Source organism: Camelina sativa, chromosome 20 (assembly GCF_030686135.1).
Source record: "Camelina sativa cultivar CO46 ecotype springtype chromosome 20, ASM3068613v1".
In the NCBI taxonomy this organism is placed as follows: Eukaryota; Viridiplantae; Streptophyta; class Magnoliopsida; order Brassicales; family Brassicaceae; genus Camelina; species Camelina sativa.
In genome coordinates this window covers 18,020,413-18,039,276 of record NC_141899.1, presented here as the reverse complement: position 1 = coordinate 18,039,276, position 18,864 = coordinate 18,020,413, and the positions used below count along the sequence as shown (strand labels likewise).

The 18,864-nt window shown below is 32.6% G+C and overlaps 1 protein-coding gene and 1 non-coding gene across 2 annotated transcripts; one reads left to right on the top strand and one right to left on the bottom strand.

Annotated features, from left to right (window-relative positions):
- The first annotated feature begins 4,298 nt into the window (after positions 1-4,298).
- TRNAF-GAA (transfer RNA phenylalanine (anticodon GAA)) lies at positions 4,299-4,371 on the top strand. Its single transcript has one exon. It is a non-coding gene; the product is annotated as a tRNA-Phe (tRNA).
- Positions 4,372-10,512: 6,141 nt separating this feature from the next.
- On the bottom strand, positions 10,513-15,576 carry LOC147919117 (uncharacterized). Its single transcript, XM_087503849.1, has 2 exons — positions 15,520-15,576; positions 10,513-11,469 (listed from the first exon to the last, which is right to left on the bottom strand). The coding sequence occupies exons 1-2, from the start codon at positions 15,574-15,576 to the stop codon at positions 10,513-10,515; spliced, it is 1,014 nt and encodes a 337-aa protein (XP_087359975.1).
- Between the last annotated feature and the right edge of the window lie 3,288 nt (positions 15,577-18,864).

Sequence of the window (18,864 nt, the reverse complement as noted above, 5' to 3'; positions counted from 1 at the left end):
ACAATTTGGGTTTTTAAAATATCAAATGTTTTCAAGTTTTTTAAGGACATTTTATTGTATATCTTCTTACTCAAGGGTAATATTGTTATAAACCACTTGACTGAAAAAGAATTAAGAGAATACCACTTTGTCATATTTTGTGGGTAAATAGCATTTTCTGGAGTAGGTTTAATACCAAAATATCCCTCCCCTTAAATGTTTTTACAAGATGAACCATCCTTAAAAATAGTTGAGGTTTCATATGATATGATCGGCGAGATTATTCCAATTTAAATTCCGGCATAAAATCTGATGAAAGATAAAAACAAATCAGTATTCAACAATAACGACAGTGATAGAGAGAAGCCATCTGGAGATAAGGATAGAAAATGAAAAAAGAAGATGTTTGGGAAGAGTGGGAGAAACAAATGTGTTGATTGTGAATACAAATATGGCGTTATTGGGATGCAAAAGGCATAATGGAGATTATTAATACAGTGGTGGTGGTTGTCAGAAGAAAGAAGGGTATAACAGTAGTGACTGAGGATACATAAAAGGAGAAAGCAAACATTCCAAGATAATGAGAGAGAAATTTTATGTGATTTTGAAAAAAAAAACATGAATTATATTAAAACACATCATCTATAGAAAGTACAATGTTATTTTTAAAAATAGGATGTTTTATAAGAAAATACACGTCCACCATTAAAACAACATAGTTTATGTACCGAAAACATATATCAAGAGATAATGAGAGAGAAGATTTATGTGATTTATAAAAAAACATGAATGATGTTTTTAAAAAAGCACATCATCTATAAGAAATACAGTGATATTTTTAAAATATAATGTTTTACAAAATAAATACGTGTCAACCATAACAACAACGTGGTATTTGTTATGAAAACATGAGATTAGAACAAAACCCATGAAATTTTTTAAAAACATATCCAACCACCGCCGTGAAAATGGTTCAGTTCGGAGGTGGTGGCTGTGGATACATAACTAGTAGTGGTGAGTTATGAAAGACACAATGGAGGTTACAGATCTGGTGGTGGTGGTGGTCATCGTTAGGTATATATATGGTTATGGTGGCAGTGACTGTGGATACGGAGATGACAGTGGTGGGAATCATGGGATACGAAAGACATAACAAAAAAAAAATTAAAAATCTCAATATAGGGGGTGGGGCTCGTTGTGAAGGAGAGAAAGTCATCAATGCTCTGGCGAGTTGAATGAGAGAGATATTGGTTTTGGATGAGAGAGAATTGAATGAAAGAAGAAGATGAGAAAAGGGATATTCAAGTAATTTCCTTTGTCCTTCCGACAAAATACTGTTCTCTTGTGCTATTTACTTAATTATGTTTGGTTTCAGTGGTTTCTACTGCATATTCCCTTTCCTTAATGTCATTCACCACACTTACTCTAGATTATAATATTTCAAAAAACTTTGTTCACTATTTATCTATGATTTAGTACATGCTTAACAATTTTTAAAATGTCGTAATATAGTATTTCTTCATGTTTTATCCTTATACTTGCTTCTAACTTTTGTCCCGTACTACGTACTTTAATACTTGTTCTTAATACTTGTCCCGTACATCTTCTTCTTTAATACTTGTCCCGTACATCTTCTTCTTTAATACTTGTTTTTAATAAATCATATATATAAAAGTAAGGTTTTGGTCTTTCCTTATTGGTTGATTTTTATTTAATGCTTTCTAATTTTTTTTTTTTTTTTAATTTGCTTTCTAATTGTTTGATTGCTTTCAACAATATTTAAAGACTCAATTAACACAATACAATAACTCACACATTAAAATAAAATTATAACTGAAATAAATAAATTATGCATTAATCATATTCCACCATTCAATTTTATTCAAACACAATAAATTATAATTGTAACTCCCATAATTCTAAATATATCTTCCATCGATTCTTATCATATAAATAACCATTCTCTCATTTCCACATTCTTTTACTTTCTCATTTTCACATTCTCTCATTCTCTTCCACAATACCTCAAATCATTTTTCATTTTTTTTTGTTTTTGCTTTCTTATTTTTGTTGTATGGGTTACAAAAAAACCAAATGAAATATCATTGTAAAAGTTTAATGCTAAATTTTAATGTTAGAGACTGCATGATATATATTTTATATTGTTCTTATTTTTAAAGATTCATTTCCATTATCTAATTTGAATTATCATCTTATAAGTAATCATTCTCTCCTCCTCTCTTACCAATATCAAATGTTGTTATATCTTATATATGTTGTAAGAGTTTGATTCTATATTTTAATTTAGAAAATATTATATATATTTTACATTGTTCTTATTTTAAGGATTCATCTCCATTATCTAATTTGGATTATCATATATAATTAATAGTTATCTCCTCCTCTCCTACCAATATCAAATGTTGTTATATCTCATATGTGTTGTGAGAGTTTAATTCTATTTTTTTATTTAGAAAGTGTTATATATATATTTAACATTGTTTTTAATTTTTTTATTCTTTATATAAAAATAAACTATTTCTTGCCTTTTTAATCTATTCATATTTATTTTTTAATTTCTATAGTTAAATTTAAATTTAAATTCACATATGTTGGTTTTAACAAAAAAATCAAATTTATTTGAGTAACATATTATACTTTTAAATCAAATTATGGACCCACCAACACTAACTTTTAAATTAAATGAGTTTTAATTTTAGGAGTTGGAAAAGTATAAACTTTTATTTGTAACTCCCATAATAATATCATAGTAATGTTCTCAGTGAATTTAATTTAGTATAATAGAACATGTTAAAAGTGTATTAGTATACACTTAATTGCACTTTTGTAACTCTCAAATATTTACCTTTAATACATCAAATCATGTATTAACTATTAAAAGAATGACACATATCTCACTGTGGGAGTTATTGGTTTAAGATTTGAATAGAGTTTTAAAGATTTTAAATGTTATGTAGAATCTGTTGTTATTAGATCAAGATTTTGTTAAACTATGTTAAATTTTAGTGTTATTAGTTTGTGATTTATAAAAAGTCATTTAAAATCTTAACAAATCTGGGTTATTGGATTCAGACTTTTATAAAGTCATTAAAAGTTTTGTGTTATTCAATTAAAACAAAAGAATCTAGGATTGTTAATGAGTTTAATTATTATGTTATTGGTTCATGATTTTAAACACTTTCTTTATAAAATAAAGTCATGGAAAATATCATAAAAATACAGGGATTGTTTGGAGGACTTTACAAGATTTTAGAAAACTAATCAACAAAACTCTCTAGTAATCTTTAACAATCTTTCACTTATTCATTTTTTATGATTTTGTTGAACTCTTCAAAAATCTTCATAAATCTCAAACCAATACCACCCCAAGTCACTATAACCTCATATTTCAAATCTCATATAATTTTATAAATTCTACAATATCATTATTTTTTCTTGATTTAACCAATGATATCTTAACTTAATAAAAGTTTAGTTTATTTGAATATGATATACATGTAATATATGATATATAGTTGATATAAAGTTTAGTTTATGTATTATTATTATTCATTGCATATAAATCAAAGTCTAATAATACTTTAAGAAACCTAATAAAGTAGTTGCTGTTTTTTTATTTTATTTTTATGGAAAATGTATTAGTCTAATAATCTATGGTTAGACTCACTTAGTTATATATGTATGAGACATTGCAAACCTACTGTTTATTATTTTGTTTTTTTCTTAATTGAAACATTTTAAATCTCTTTAAGCTATCGCCATATATAAATAAAAAACATGCATAACTAACACCACAAAATAAATTTTATGAAAATATATATCAAAATGATTTTGAAATATGACTACAACTACAAAAATATATGGCATATGGTATTTAAGATACAATATGATTTAATTGCACTAAATATATTACGATCAAAAGAACATTTGATTTTCGTACTTTATTTAAAGTCATACTATGTAGTCTTTAAATTTTGATGTACACAGATAAAACAAAATAATAATAACATATTAATTTATATTATTTTTCAAAATAGAATAGCGATTATGTAAGAACTCACGCGTGGCGTAAACTAACACCTAGTTATATGTAATCGTAGCAAATCTCCATTAATATTTTGTTGTATTTTTCCGCGATAAAAAATCTACAAGGTCTTCAGAATTTTTATTTCGATACATGGATTAATATGGGTCAAGAAAGGCCTAACCCAATTATAAAACTAATTTATAGGGCAAAGTTGAAGATCCATAATTCTTTAGCGGTTTATATCTTACAACAACTAACATTAAATCAACAAGCGGGGATAGCTCAGTTGGGAGAGCGTCAGACTGAAGATCTGAAGGTCGCGTGTTCGATCCACGCTCACCGCATTTTTATACTGAATGAGATCTCGCTGTAAAACGACGTCGTTTTATCTGTATCATGTCCAGTATTTAAAAGCCCATTGTCTTTTCGCCAACTTTGTGTTTTACCGAGATTTATACGTAAATTAATATTAATTAAGTTCTGTGCTCAAGTATGATAAATACATATGTATATATAAAATAAAATATATTGGCCATTACACAACTCGTTAATTGATTCTCTAATATGGACATTTTTTTTAATATAATCATTAGTATCGACCCTAACCCGAAGTGGAAATGTTATTTGATTCTATAGTGGAACTTGGTTCGATATGGGTTATGGAATAACCTTGTTATCCAGAAGATGATGTGCTGAATTCATGAACTTTACATATTTTTTCTCCATTTTTTTTTATAAACATTTATGCAAAGCGAGGTTGCGAGCTTGTGAAATAGTTACATGTTGTTGTTCAACCAGAGTTTCATCAAATGAGGGCAGAGGCTAACTGTTACCACTAACGTTTTCGAATTCAAAACATCTAGAGAAAGTATCCAAATGGAGGATAAGTGTGATCTAGTAGTCACCCACTCAGACAATACATAGTTGTCGACTATATGAATTAAAAGATAGACACAATACATATATAATCTGTCTAATCTCTTTAGTTTGTCTAATTTGGCAAGAGTAGATTGGGTGGGCGCTTAATTAAGACCCAAACCTCACCTTCCAACTACCCAACAATATTACGATATTTTGTAAAATGCATAAAAACCAATAAGTATCCATCATCCATTGAATTTTCTCAATACGTTATATACCCATTGACATCACACTACACTATATTTTATTTTCCATTTGACAAGGCGCTGACTATTACGTGGATATATCATATATAGCCGTACATGTCGACGAAGGATCGTTGTTTTGACACATCATCTTCTACTATCTATGCTAATGGCTCCAATCAAATTATAGTCCAAATTAATGTTTAATTCGAGAATTAACGTACGTTCATCTAACCATCTTATAACAATGACTATAAAATTAGGCCAATGAACATTTATGTTATGCAAAAGAAAAATATATTTTATTTGCATGGGTTTTTAGGATTGATACACGGATCTGATATCTATATATAAAAATTGGACTATATCAATGTATCTAATAAGCTATTAAGCTAAGTTCGTAAACAAAAAACTAATGCCACAGAACGTATCACACAATATGATCAGTCAAAGAAAAGAAACAAGAGCTACCGCCACAACTCAACGAATTATACAAGATGAGGGTATTCCATTTGCTTTTCCATTGTGCTTTGCGAAAAAGAAAAAAGAAAAAAACAATGCACTTGAGAATGTCCACAAACTACAATTGTATGTAGCAGCCAAGTCTATCCCATTACTTTTTTAACTTTCCCTAATGGGCTTCGATTGAGAGTTACACTTGACAAAATTTGGCGGTCCGTTCATAATTCATCACATGAAACTGCGCTAAAGAGAGTAACTGGTTATTGTTTTGTGTAAGATATTTAAAGAAAGCTTTGGGTTAAGGTGTAATAATAAATACTAGTTGATGAAAACCTTTAGTTTGTCCAAAAGAAAAAAAAAGTTGATGAAAACCTTTTTTTTTTTTGTTAAAAGATTGATGAGAAAACCTTATACTATAACTTTACGCTATTAAATAACTTGATCTAATAGATGACGAAATTAACATCAGTCGACAATTTAAATTAAATACTACCTCATCTGTACTATATTAAATATATAATGTTTTATAGTAGAAAAGTGTTTCATTTTATTGATTTTTTAAACTTTAATGAACAGTTAAATGATTATTTATTTTTCTTATAACTATTTATATAATGCAGTGTTTTATTATTTTCATATAGGTAATAAATTATGTTTTTGTTTTAAAAAATAAAGTAATTTTTCTTATGTGCAAACACCTTAACTACTTCTGATGTGAACACAAGGGGTACGTACTATTATTATTAAGGAGGCATTGAAGATAACGACTACTTAATTATAATTAACTTAATAATGATTAACAATATAATCTATACTGATAACTTTTTAATTTTTTTGATAATGGATAAATGCGAATTTTTTAGAAATATACTATCTTTTCAAATAATTTATTCAAATATGTACTCTTATCAAAAAAAAAAAAAAAAAATTCTTCCTTTTTTCAAAATTGGTTTTTGATGTCTATGACTACGGGTGTAGACGTGTAGTGGTTGTACCTCCAAATTATCTTTTCTAAAACCCTTAAAATATAAAATATTTTTTAAAAAATAAACTGTGTAAAATAATATGAATTGGATTTTATAAAACCTTTTTTTTGTTATATAGAAGGGGTGTAATCAAAATTAGACGATGTTTGAGTGTAAATATGAAAAGAGGTAGTATAAAATGAATATTTTTGAAATTTCCGCTTATATGATTTCGGTTAATTATATAATGATTATTTTACTTATAAATGTATTCTGGTATATTTTAAATTCTAAATATATATTTAGAAAATTGTTTTGAGTATATTTTAACTTGTACAATTTAAACTACTCGTGAGTCAAATAAATTCAATAATAGTTAACATTCGACAAAGAATAGTAGATAGAAGAATATATCAAAGGGACAAGTAACAAAGTTCTGATTCACCGGAAAATGTAACGGAGAAGAAGGAGAAGAAGCGAGCTTTAGAGAGCTCTAACAAACTTTCTTAATTGGAAAATAAAGTGTATATTACAAAGCTTAACCATACTATCTCAATTTAATCTTCTTATATACTAACACATATTAACCAAACTAATTGAACCAGGGTTAATCGGTTGTGAACCAATCAATAACCAATCCTCATGTATCTTAATACGCCCCTCTCAAGTCTGTAGCTTTAAAGATGTCTGGTTTGGAAGATACAGGCTTGACAATGACATCTTAGAAAGCAATCCATAGAAAAGACCTGGATGAAGTGGCTTGGTGAGGATGTCAGCGTGTTGATTCTTTAAAGGAACATGGAAGACTTTGAGAGTACCTGCTTTAATCCGATCCCTAACTGTGTGACAGTCAATCTCTATATGCTTTGTTCTCTCGTGAAAAACAGGGTTCATAGCAATATGCAGAGCCGACTTGTTGTCACAATAGAGTTTAGCTGGTCCTGTAACTGGAAGTCGAAGATCCTTAAACAACTGCTGTAACCAAATGAGTTCACATGTCGCCTGAGCCATACTGCGGTACTCAGACTCTGTACTACTCGACTAGTGACTCCTTGCTTCTTAGATCCCCACGAGATAAGCGAGTTACCAAGATATATGCAATAACCAGTAATAGACCGCCGAGTATCTTTACAGTTCCCCCAGTCAGCATCACAAAAGGCATTCAAGCTCAAGTCAGTATCAACAGAGTACATAAGTCTTTGGCCAGGATTGGCTTTAATGTACTGTAAAACCTTGTGAGCTGCCTGAAGATGTATTTCCGAAGGTGCTGAAATGAACTGACTCAACTGATGAACGGCAAATATAATATCAGGTCTCGTAATAGTGAGATAAAGTAGACATCGAATGAGTTCCCTATAAGAATGAGGATTAGGCAAAGTAGTTCCCATAGCTGCAGTAAGATGAAGACTAGGATCCATAGGGACAGGACTCGGTTTACAACCAAGTAAACCTGCATCTTCCAACAAATTCTGGGTATATTTCCTTTGACATACCGAAATGCCTTGAGAAGAACAAGATATCTCCAATCCTAAGAAGAATCTTGCCGGACCAAGGTCTTTGATTTTGAATTCTGATTTCAACAAAACCTTCAAGCTCTCAACAGCTTGATCATCGTTACTAGCAATCATTATATCGTCCACGTATACCAAAGCAGTGATAAAAAATCCTGGTCTTTCTTTGATAAAGAGAGTATTATCAGCAGGAGATTGGATGAAGTTAGCACCCAAGAAGACCAAAGATAATTGTTTACACCCAAGAAGAGGCTTGTTTCAAACCATAAAGTAATTTTTGAAGACAACATACCGGATTAGGAGGCAGAAAAACACCTGGTGGAGGAGTATAACCTTGAGGAAGACTCATATAAATCTCCTCATCCAAGTCACCATGAAGAAAGGCATTAGAAACATCCATCTGCGTCAAACTCCATCCTTGTTTAGCAGCAGCACCAAGTAGAAATTTTACACTTGTTAGCTTAGCCACAGGTGAGAAGGTCTTCATATAGTCCAAACCTTCTTGTTGCGTAAAGCCTTGTGCAACTAGCCTCGCTTTATATTGTTCCACTGAGCCATCAGGGTTATACTTAATAGTGAACACCCATTTACAACTAACAACATATTTACCTGGAGGAAAAGACTCAACATTCCAAGTATTAGCAAGCTTGAGAGCATGAAGCTCCTCACCAGCTGCATTAGTCCACTTTTCTGATCTCATAGCTTGAGCAAAGGTTTTGGGTTCAGTCTCTAGACTGTATGAGAAAATGTAAGATTGCGAAACAGGAGTGAAACGATCGAAAGAGACAACAGAAGAAATAGGATAGGGTGTAGTGTGGTGTTTAGGAGAAGAGACTTTAGTGGGTAAAGAAAGAGAAGAAGAAAGATTAGAAGAAGGTTGTTCTGAAGAAATATAAGGAACTAGAGCACAATGATATTCAGAGAGATAGGAGGGAGTCTTTACCGTTCGTTTAGGCCTAGCAATAGGTAAAGAATCAGAAACTGTATCCTGTGCTATGAGAGGAAGCTCTTCACAAACAGTACGAGGTTCCATTTGTGTTATGCGTGATGCAAATGTATGAGATGTATTAGTATTCTCAGGTATATCAATGTCAACATTATCAAGAGAAGTCATAGAATCAACAAAATGTAAAGGCGCTGGCATCGGTAGGATACTATTGGGAAACATATCAACAGCCTGGTTTAACAAATCCGATGTTTTAAAAGGGAAAACATTTTCATGAAAAACCACATTATGAGAAATGAAAATCGAATGAGACTCTAAGTCTAAAAGTTTGTATCCTTTATAACCAGTGGGATAGCCAAGAAAAATGCAGGGTTTTGATCGAGGAGAAAACTTATGCCTTTCATGAGTATGAGTGGATGCAAAACATAAGCAATCAAAACTTTTAAACATTGTATAATCAGGAAGCTTATCACTAAGTACTTATCATTTAACAATGGTGAAGGCATTCTGTTTATTAAGAAAATTGTAGTTAATACACATTCACTCCAATATTTCAATGGGATATTCGACTGAAATAACAATGCCCTAGCAACATTCAATAAGTGTTGATGTTTACGTTCAACAACCGAATTCTGTTGAGGTGTATAAGAACAAGAAAATTGATGCAACATACCCTGTTCTTCGACAATATCAGTAAAAGCTAACTCTGGAGCATTATCAGATAGTATTACTTTTACTTTCGATGCATATAATGTTGAAATCATTTTGAGAAAAGTAGGAAAGACTATTGAAACATCACTCTTATTTCGTAGCATATAAAGCTAGGCTACACGGGTACAATCATCAACCAAAGTTAAGAAATACCGAAAACCTTCTACAGACGCAGTACTAAAAGGACCCCAAATATCCATATGAACTAGATCAAAAGGTTTAGAAGCTAGAGTATTATGAGAAACATAAGCTAAGCGTTTTTGTTTTGCTAATGGACATATCTGACATGGAGAAACATTCGAAGAAACTGATCGAAGAGAAGGAATCATACTAACTAGACTTTTTAAAACTGCAGATGATGGATGTCCAAGTCGCTGATGCCACAAAACTCCATCAGCCAACACAGAAGCAGAAAAGGAACAAACAGCAGGAAGCGATGGTGAGAGGGTCTTTTTTTCTTTCTCAAGAATATAGAGATTATTGATGAGTCTACCCCTCCCAATTATCAATCCCTGAGAAAGTTTCTGGATAAGACAACAATGTGGAAAGAAGTGAGCAGAACAAAATAGACTCTGAACTAAAACAACTAATACTAATCAAATTAAATTTGAAGTCAGGAACATGTAAAACATTATGCAATATCAATGTTTGTGAAGTGCATATGGTGCATGTGTGTGTAATAGGAACTCGCGTACCATTTGGTAAAGTCACTGTAACACTGGAAACAGGGACTAATTCTCTAAATATCGCTAAATCAGAACAAACTTGACTAGACGCCCCACTATCAATACTCAATTGCAACAACATTCGCCTTCTGAATAGGATCATAAGGAACCATCGACATTCTCGGTTGACTTTGAGGCATACGAGGTTGCAATTGAGTATTCTGCATACGAGGGTTGTAAGACGATGGATTCATGTTAATCCCCTTATAGCCACCAGTATTTGTCTTGTACCCCGGAGGAAAGCCATGAAGCTTATAACACTTCTGAATCGTATGTCCTAGACGCCCACAATGTGTACAGACAGGCTTCTGAGGTCTCACTGTATTGTAAGCAGCAATATAAGCACCATCAACATCAAAAGAAACAGGAGCCGAGGATTGAAAGGCTACATTATCAACCATAGTAGGTGGCTTAATAGTTCCCTGTCTCTCATCTTGAGTGACCATATTAAAAGCCTCTTCTATAGTAGGGATTGGCTTCAACATCAAAATGTGACGCCTAGATTGTTCATAACTTTCATTCAAACCCATGAGGAATTTAGTCACTCGACCACGCTGCTGTAGCTTTTCCCACTTAGCAGCTGCATCACATTCACACTTCCCACATGTACAAACCGGAAGTTCTACATAATTCTTGTGTTCTTCCCACAAAGGAACCAAAGACGTATAATAGGCAGTGACATCAAGAGAACCTTGCTCAATCTTGCTAAGTTTCTGCTCAATCGCAAATATCCTAGGTGCATCATCCTGCTTGAACCTAGATAATATACTCTTCCACATTCCCTCAGCAGTAGAAATATAAAGCAAGCTGTGACCTATCTTCTTTTCTACTGAGTTCATCAACCAGGTACTCACAATGTCGTTACAACGTGACCAAGTGCCAAAATCACGATGAGATTCCAAAGATTTTGAGATCGTACCATTGATGAATCCCAATTTGTTACGCACATTCAATGCCATCAACATAGATCGCCTCCAAGATGGAAAATCAGAAGCTGTAGAAAGCCTACTCAGACACTAAAACAAGTCCAGCATGATCATTACTGTTCAAATAATATGGATTCTCATATTGATCCATCTGAAAACGCGTAGATTCAACTGTCTCACGCGAGTTTGAATTCGTTGGGTTAGTCAAAGAAGGAAGAACAAAAGATTTCATTCTCAATGAAAGAATAAGAAAATTTCAAGAAATCGCGACGAAATTGATAAAAGAAATTGAGAAATTTGCCACGAACAAGGTCAATCAAAGGCAAGAAATGAAAAGCAGAATAGAAAACCCAAAGAAAACACCAACGAAGAGTTCTAAAATTGCTGCGATAAGAATTCTCACAATCCGAAGAAAAGAAACAGAACAACTCATCTTTCTCAATTGAGCTTCTCACAAAAATTCTGATGATATCAATCGAAGCAGAAGACTTAAGAGCATTGCTCTGATACCATAACAAAGTTCTGATTCACCAGAAAATATAACGGAGAAGAATGAGAAGAAGCGAGCTTCAGAGAGCTCTAACAAACTTTCTTAATTGGAAAATAAAGTGTATATTACAAAGCTTAACCATACTCTCTCAATCTAATCTTCTTATATACTAACACATATTAACCAAAGTAATTGAACAAGGGTTAACCAGTTGTGAACCAGTTAATAACCAATCCTTATGTATCCTAATAACGAGCATAAGCCAAACTAAAAAAAAAGTAATTAAATAGTAATGAAGTTTTTAATTAAGTATGTAAGTTCTTTAATCATGTTAGAAATTCCTACCTTTGCTTTCTTCTTTCTCACAACCCCACTTAATCTTTTAATCATTGGACAGATTGGGTAATTATTAGCTACCCCATTTGCTATTAGAAAATTTAGCACGATTAATTATTCATCACTTTGTTTTTTCTTCCTTTTATCATATTTCTAAGTAAAGCAAACGAACCGGCCAGTGTGAAATTCCCCTTTAATTATTGTTTAAAAACCATAAGTCATTCTTCCCCACGAATGTCTCTCGTGAGCGGAAAAGAAGAAAAAAAGAATAGAAAAAGAGATACTATAAGTTAAGTGGAACTGAGTGGGCAAAGGATTACGGATAGATCCATCTTAATTGTATACAAACAATTAAGATGAGCTACAATACACTTGGTTGTATTTTTGATTTTTACAAACGTTTATAGACTTAGCTAGGATATCGAAAATTATACATGAAGTATGTTTTCAGAAAATTTTTGGATGATACATATGAAGTATATCGGCAACTTAAACGGATAAAATATCGACTAATTTTTGTAAATACCACTTAAACAATTTTTTTCTCCAAAAACACCATTATTAATTTTGTTTTCAAAAAATATTAGTAAAATATATTTTTCCAAAAATACCACAATACGAAAACTATACTTTGAATATTCAAAACTAAACTCTAATTAGTAAATAGTAATTAGTACTGTATTTTAGAAAATTTATTTCATTAAAAAGAGTACGTTAATTTGACAGTCGTGATTTGTGTAATCCATACATAATAATCTGATTTTACAGGCCTAAAATCAGGAAAACAAAAAAATATGATTCTGCATGTGTTTGTTACTTAAATTTAACGGAACGAGATTCGCTCTACCAATTCTAGTTCCATTCCACACTTCCACTATCCTATAATACTATATATTACCAATTGGAGCGAGACCCTTTATACATTTTTATTTATTTTCTATTGTTCTTTAGGGTTATTAAAGTTGCACTAGGAGTATTAGTTTCATGAATCATGATATACTCTGATTGCATAAGTGTAAATTTAAAAAGAAGGCGGTTTAAACTGACGCGTAAAAGACAATTATAACGCCTAGGCTACAATTATAGGCACTACAAAGCCTACTAAACGTTACTCCTTTATACTTTTTTGTTGATCTCACACTTGAAGTCAGTTCCCATGGCCTTTTCAGATATTAGCTTTGATTAAATTATATATCTGTAATTCTTTTGTTATTATATTGCACATGCTTTAATCAAATTCATTTTCCAAAAGATCTTGGACACTAATACAGTAATATATAGAATCATTTAGGAGTATAGTTTTTTTGGGGTAAGAACTCACAACACATGTGATATGTCGAACTAAGAGTACACGTTAGTTAGAAATATCTAGAATGGTTGCCAAAAAAAAATTTCTTAGGATTGGAATTGAAGGGGAAACAATTTTTAATTTATTTGAAAACATACAATTATCCAGTTATTCTTTTTTTACCATATTAAGAATGTTTCATTATAAAACTAATATTCTAATTACCAATATATAGAAGATTGTTGAGAATAAAAACAATCTGTAGAAGATCATATTCATCCGCGGCAATAAAGATGATACATACTTTTCCGTTTTATGTCTTCCCTTATTTTATATATTAATTGATATTTTGGCTTTAAGGTTAAATTTTATATAGCATGAAGTCTAAATCTATACAGAAGAGTTTTGTCCGAGCCTTAACAGCTTACAAAAATGAGAAATAAAAAAATACGAGATAGGAGAGATAGTGTGGTTTGAATTTCATAAATTTCACTTGAGACGGATGTGGTGGTGTGAGAAGGGTTGTTGTTGTTGTTGTCGTCGTCGTCTGGAAGCTGTTCGGTATAGAGTCCAAGAAGCTTAGCTCGCATAGTCCGATTGATAACAATCGCTAGTAAGGCTGGAGATCGAGATGTTGTTATGATATTTACGTTCCTTCTATATAGAGTAGACTAAGGCTTGACTAATCAAGGAGGAGCGTATAAAATTTGTTTCTCTTGAGGCTGAGAGTGTTATTATTCCACTAAATGTTTGTGATAATTGAAATAGAGACACCAAATTGTCAAATTTTGGATCCATTGATAAATGTTTCACCATTTTTTTTTTTTAAATGAACACTTAATGTGTTCTTTTTAGTGTATATCTATATATATATATATGATATATCATATCAACCCATATATAATATCTGAAATGTTTAAATGATTATTATTATTATTATGATTACTTCATAACTGACACCCCAATATGCAGAGATGTTTAAAATAATTGATTTGACCACTTATATCACCAAAACGTACTTATCTTTTTGGTCAAAGGTTTTTAGAGAATTTTAGAGTTAATAGCGCTTATTCTAGAGTAGTTTTAAATGACATCTATCGATGCACTTTCTCTAGCGTCGAAATCAGACACCGTCTTCGACCGCAACTCGTCCTCCAACACCACCAATCGTTCAAGAACATCACCACAACCAAAACAGGCCATAGAAAACACGAAAATCACAACCAACAAAGAATCAATCCACCAAATCACAGAGAAACACAGAAAACTTAAAGATCTCATGTTCAGATAAGCCATGGTCATGCACTCACTTTTAACAGAAAATATTCTGACTCTAGAAGCACGAAAACAACACCACATCAAGTCCCAACATGTCCTTAAACTCGGATCTCCACTCCCACAGACAGATCTCTCGAGAAACGACATTAAAAAACCACAAAAAAAGACTCTGGAAGAACTCTTCTTCTCTCAAACCCTTTAGAACAACAAGAACGGCCAAAACTCACCCTAGGAGTTGAGTTCCCTTTAAATACTTGAGCCTTAGGTTCGCATCAACTAAAACGCGTTAAATCGGAAAAAATAGAACTAACTTCAACACAATCCGCGCAGTTACATCGATCGATGCACAAAATGAAATTTTCCGGTTCACGGACATTACAATATGATTATACAGAATTCAGTTTGTTTTCGCCGATACAGAGATTTTGATAAGAAATTTCTTGAGTTTCAGGATTTAAAAATAATATGAAAATGCTACATAGTTAATATAGATATTCTTTGTTTCATTTTTATTAACCAGTTCACTATAATTTGAAATCTCGTGCATTGTATGAATAGTAGCCAAGTTTACTTAAAATAAAGGGTATATGTACTAGATAGCACAATGTTAGAGAGAAATTAAGGAACTACCATTTGACCAAATAGTATCCAAACTATACAATACATTTTCCTTCATCTTCTCTCCTTTTTTTTTTAATTGAGTTCAAGGATTCAACAACTCTCATTCCTGTCCATCTTCATCCCTTACCTTTTTACCACCATCAGTTCCTCTCTCCTCATTCTCCAAGTGCTCTTCATTCTCCATCTTCTTTACCTCTCTGATACCATCAACAATAATGTCATCCTAACTCTCTGCATATTTATGTGTGAGTTCTTCTTTCAACAGCGAAATATCTCTATTTTTATTTCACCGAATGTCAAATTTTTTTTAGAATCTTCATCGTCTTTCATTTTTTCAACATGCATATTTTTATATTATACGGTATTTATTAAGATCATATATAACTTTTAAGAAATACATAATTTTTGTGTCAAAAATACATGATTTCTCTAAATAAAACGCTTATTCTTTTACTATGATATGTTATTTTTATTAAATGACGTATTTTTTATAAAATATATTATGCTGCTACATCTTCTTTCTTTTGTTTGAGGACAGTTTTGATTTTTTACATCATTGAATAATGATAATTTCTAAAATTTTATGATTCAATGCTATTTTCTCAATTCTTTTTAAATCTGGTTGTAGTTACTAGTATTACTCTAAAATAATCACATTTACCAGGTACATGGTTGGGTCGGTTGCTAGATTCAACTGGCTGATGTTATTTGATTAATTTACGTTATTAACTCTCGAAGTGGTCAATTAAACAAATAGGATTAGGTATGTGTATTTTTGTCTTGCTTGGGGATCTTTACTCCACTCAAATCCACATCCAATGAATTCTCTCTATCTCTCGTGGTGACATGACATCCGAAATGACGAAATTTTTTTTTCTAAATATATATGACCAAAAGCCAAATGACAAAACCATTTAAATAGCAAAAAGGCAGGCCGAGAAGCTTAAAACTGGGGTACGAATTCGGTATCATTTACGTTAACCAGTTAGTCGGCATGCAATACAATGAAATTGGTATCCTTTAAAACTATTTGAATTAAACTTATTGATCAGCATGCAATATAACCAATTTGGTATACCCTCCTAAAGTTTTTTTTTTTTTTTTTCAACCAAACATTAATGAAATTAAAAGATAACTCCCAGATTGGTCGCCCAAACCGGAAGAAAAGAGTTTACAAATGAAATTTCAGAAGGTAATAATCTTGAAGAACGGGCAAGACAATCTGCCCTTACATTGAGCTCGCGGGTGATCCTGGTCAGGGTGAAGGAAGGAAAAGAAGATCTGAGCGAGAATAACTCCTCCAGCAGGTTCGAGAAAACGGGCCAATCCTCAGGCGTTTGCAACCCTCCTAAAGTTATTATGGCGTTACTATATTTTTTTGCTCTCGTCATAATATACTATTAAATTATTAAGACTCGTGCTTGAGCACGAGTTGAAATTTATTTTATTTATATTATATTTTTTTATATAAAATATAATTTATGTTATTGTTTTTAAAAGTTTTTTTTGATAAAATATTATGCAATAAAATCATATGCTAAATATGAAGACTTGAAAAAATACCTATTTTGTAAATTTTATATTGTTAATGATTCTAGATAAGTACCCATGCTATAACACTGGTTAAATATTATTTCGTAATCTATCTTGTAACCCACTACTTAACTTGTAACCAATCAATATATCAATTTCGTAATCTATCTTTGGTTAACGTTGTGCTCTTTTATTTTATTTTTTTATTTTTTTTTGTCAAACACTTGCATTTCATTACTCAAGAGAGTGAAGTAGCATACAAGCAGTGGTTACAATACAAGATAAAAGGGCATTCCCCAATGCCAAAGAACAAGGAAAAAACAATTAAAGATAGAAACAGTCGGCAATATGTTCTTGAGAGCTTTGAGCCAAATTCAGGAAGATACTTGGAACATGTGAGATCAAGATTGTCGACAAACTCTTCCATGATCAAATCAGTGGAAAAGGTGATAGCCATTGTCATAAGATGAGTTGGCGTTAATGAAGAAGTCTGAGCTGAGCTTCTTACCGGTTTGAGTTCACGGAGAAGTAGCTTGACAAGATTTCGAGCATGGTTGAAAATGCTCTGAAGCTTGAAGATATTTGTTAGAGCTGCCGTCGACGAACAACTAGCCTTGGACAGACCAAAGTCGTAGTCAAAGAGACAACTTGGAATCGGGATCAAAGAGCCATAAAGCTTCAAGCAAGAGGGTTCAAATAACAAGACCAAACTGAAGTCTAGTGCCATGATTCTCAAGGAATTTAAGCAGAGCCATAGCAACGATGACGAATCACTTCTCAAATGGGAACCATAGAGAAAGTGATCTTGATTACACCATCGGCTATAATATGGCATCGACACATGGATCACAAGATCATAATTGGACTTACATGGATTTAGCGATGGATCAGCAATTGGATGGGATTTATCTCCGGAATTGATAGAAGACAGAGGCGGGAGGCTCGATTGCCTTAAGCTTTGATGAACAGATTTTTTCGAGTAATCGCTTCTAACCAGGGTTCGCACTTGATAATAGCTATCCCGAGTCAAGAGTGTCGATATAAATTGTAGAAGTTGTCGAAAACTCTTACAATCACCAAAACGACATACACTTAGGAACGAGATTAGTGGAAGTTCAGAATTAATGGACCTGGGGGTTGAAGCTGTGGGCTTTACTTTTGGTAAACTTAGTGGGCCTGTAGATAGGACACGGTCCACCAAGAGAAAACCTAGTTTTCCAATCGAAGAGTTTGGGTGAGGCGGCTGGCCGGAAATTGCAGAGAGTCTTGCGGAGCAAAAAGCAACTCTTGTGCGTGATAGATCGGCGGGCTTGGCCGGTGGTTGTGTCTTGATTCGAGGTTGGAGTCTAGGTCCACTGGGGAAAACCCTAGAGTCACAAACGCTTGCCAAATTAAGGGCTGGGTGAGAAGTCTGTCCGGTCTTGACGGAAGGATTCGCGATGCAAATACCATCTCCGGTGCTTGTAGAATTAGCGGAAGCTGAACATTGGCCAAAAACTGAATCAAATTTGGAAACTAAGTCCACTGGGGAGAACCCTAGTTTCGCCATCAATCGCCAAAAAGACGGATGGTTGTAGCGGCTGCCTAAATGATGCAGAGATCTTTGTCGATTACGGTCCATCTTCGGTGGAAAGAAAGCCAGAAAGATTAGGCAGAGGTCGGGGTTTGGGATGGAGGTGATAACGAAGAGAGTTTGAGAAGGGTTAAATAAAACGAAAAATTGGGGAAAAATTCTGCAAAAAAGAGCACTAAAAGAAACAGATCGGGAACGAGATTGAGATGTGCCGGAGAGATCCCGACGCCGGCGAGCAGCAGCCCCACCGGCGTCGGAAAGCTTGGTTAGTTGAGGTGTCTCAGGAATCGTGTCTGAGAGAGAATACGATTTTATCAGCTATCAATTTATTTTTATTTTAGTCGGTTAACGTTGTGCTCTATCGAT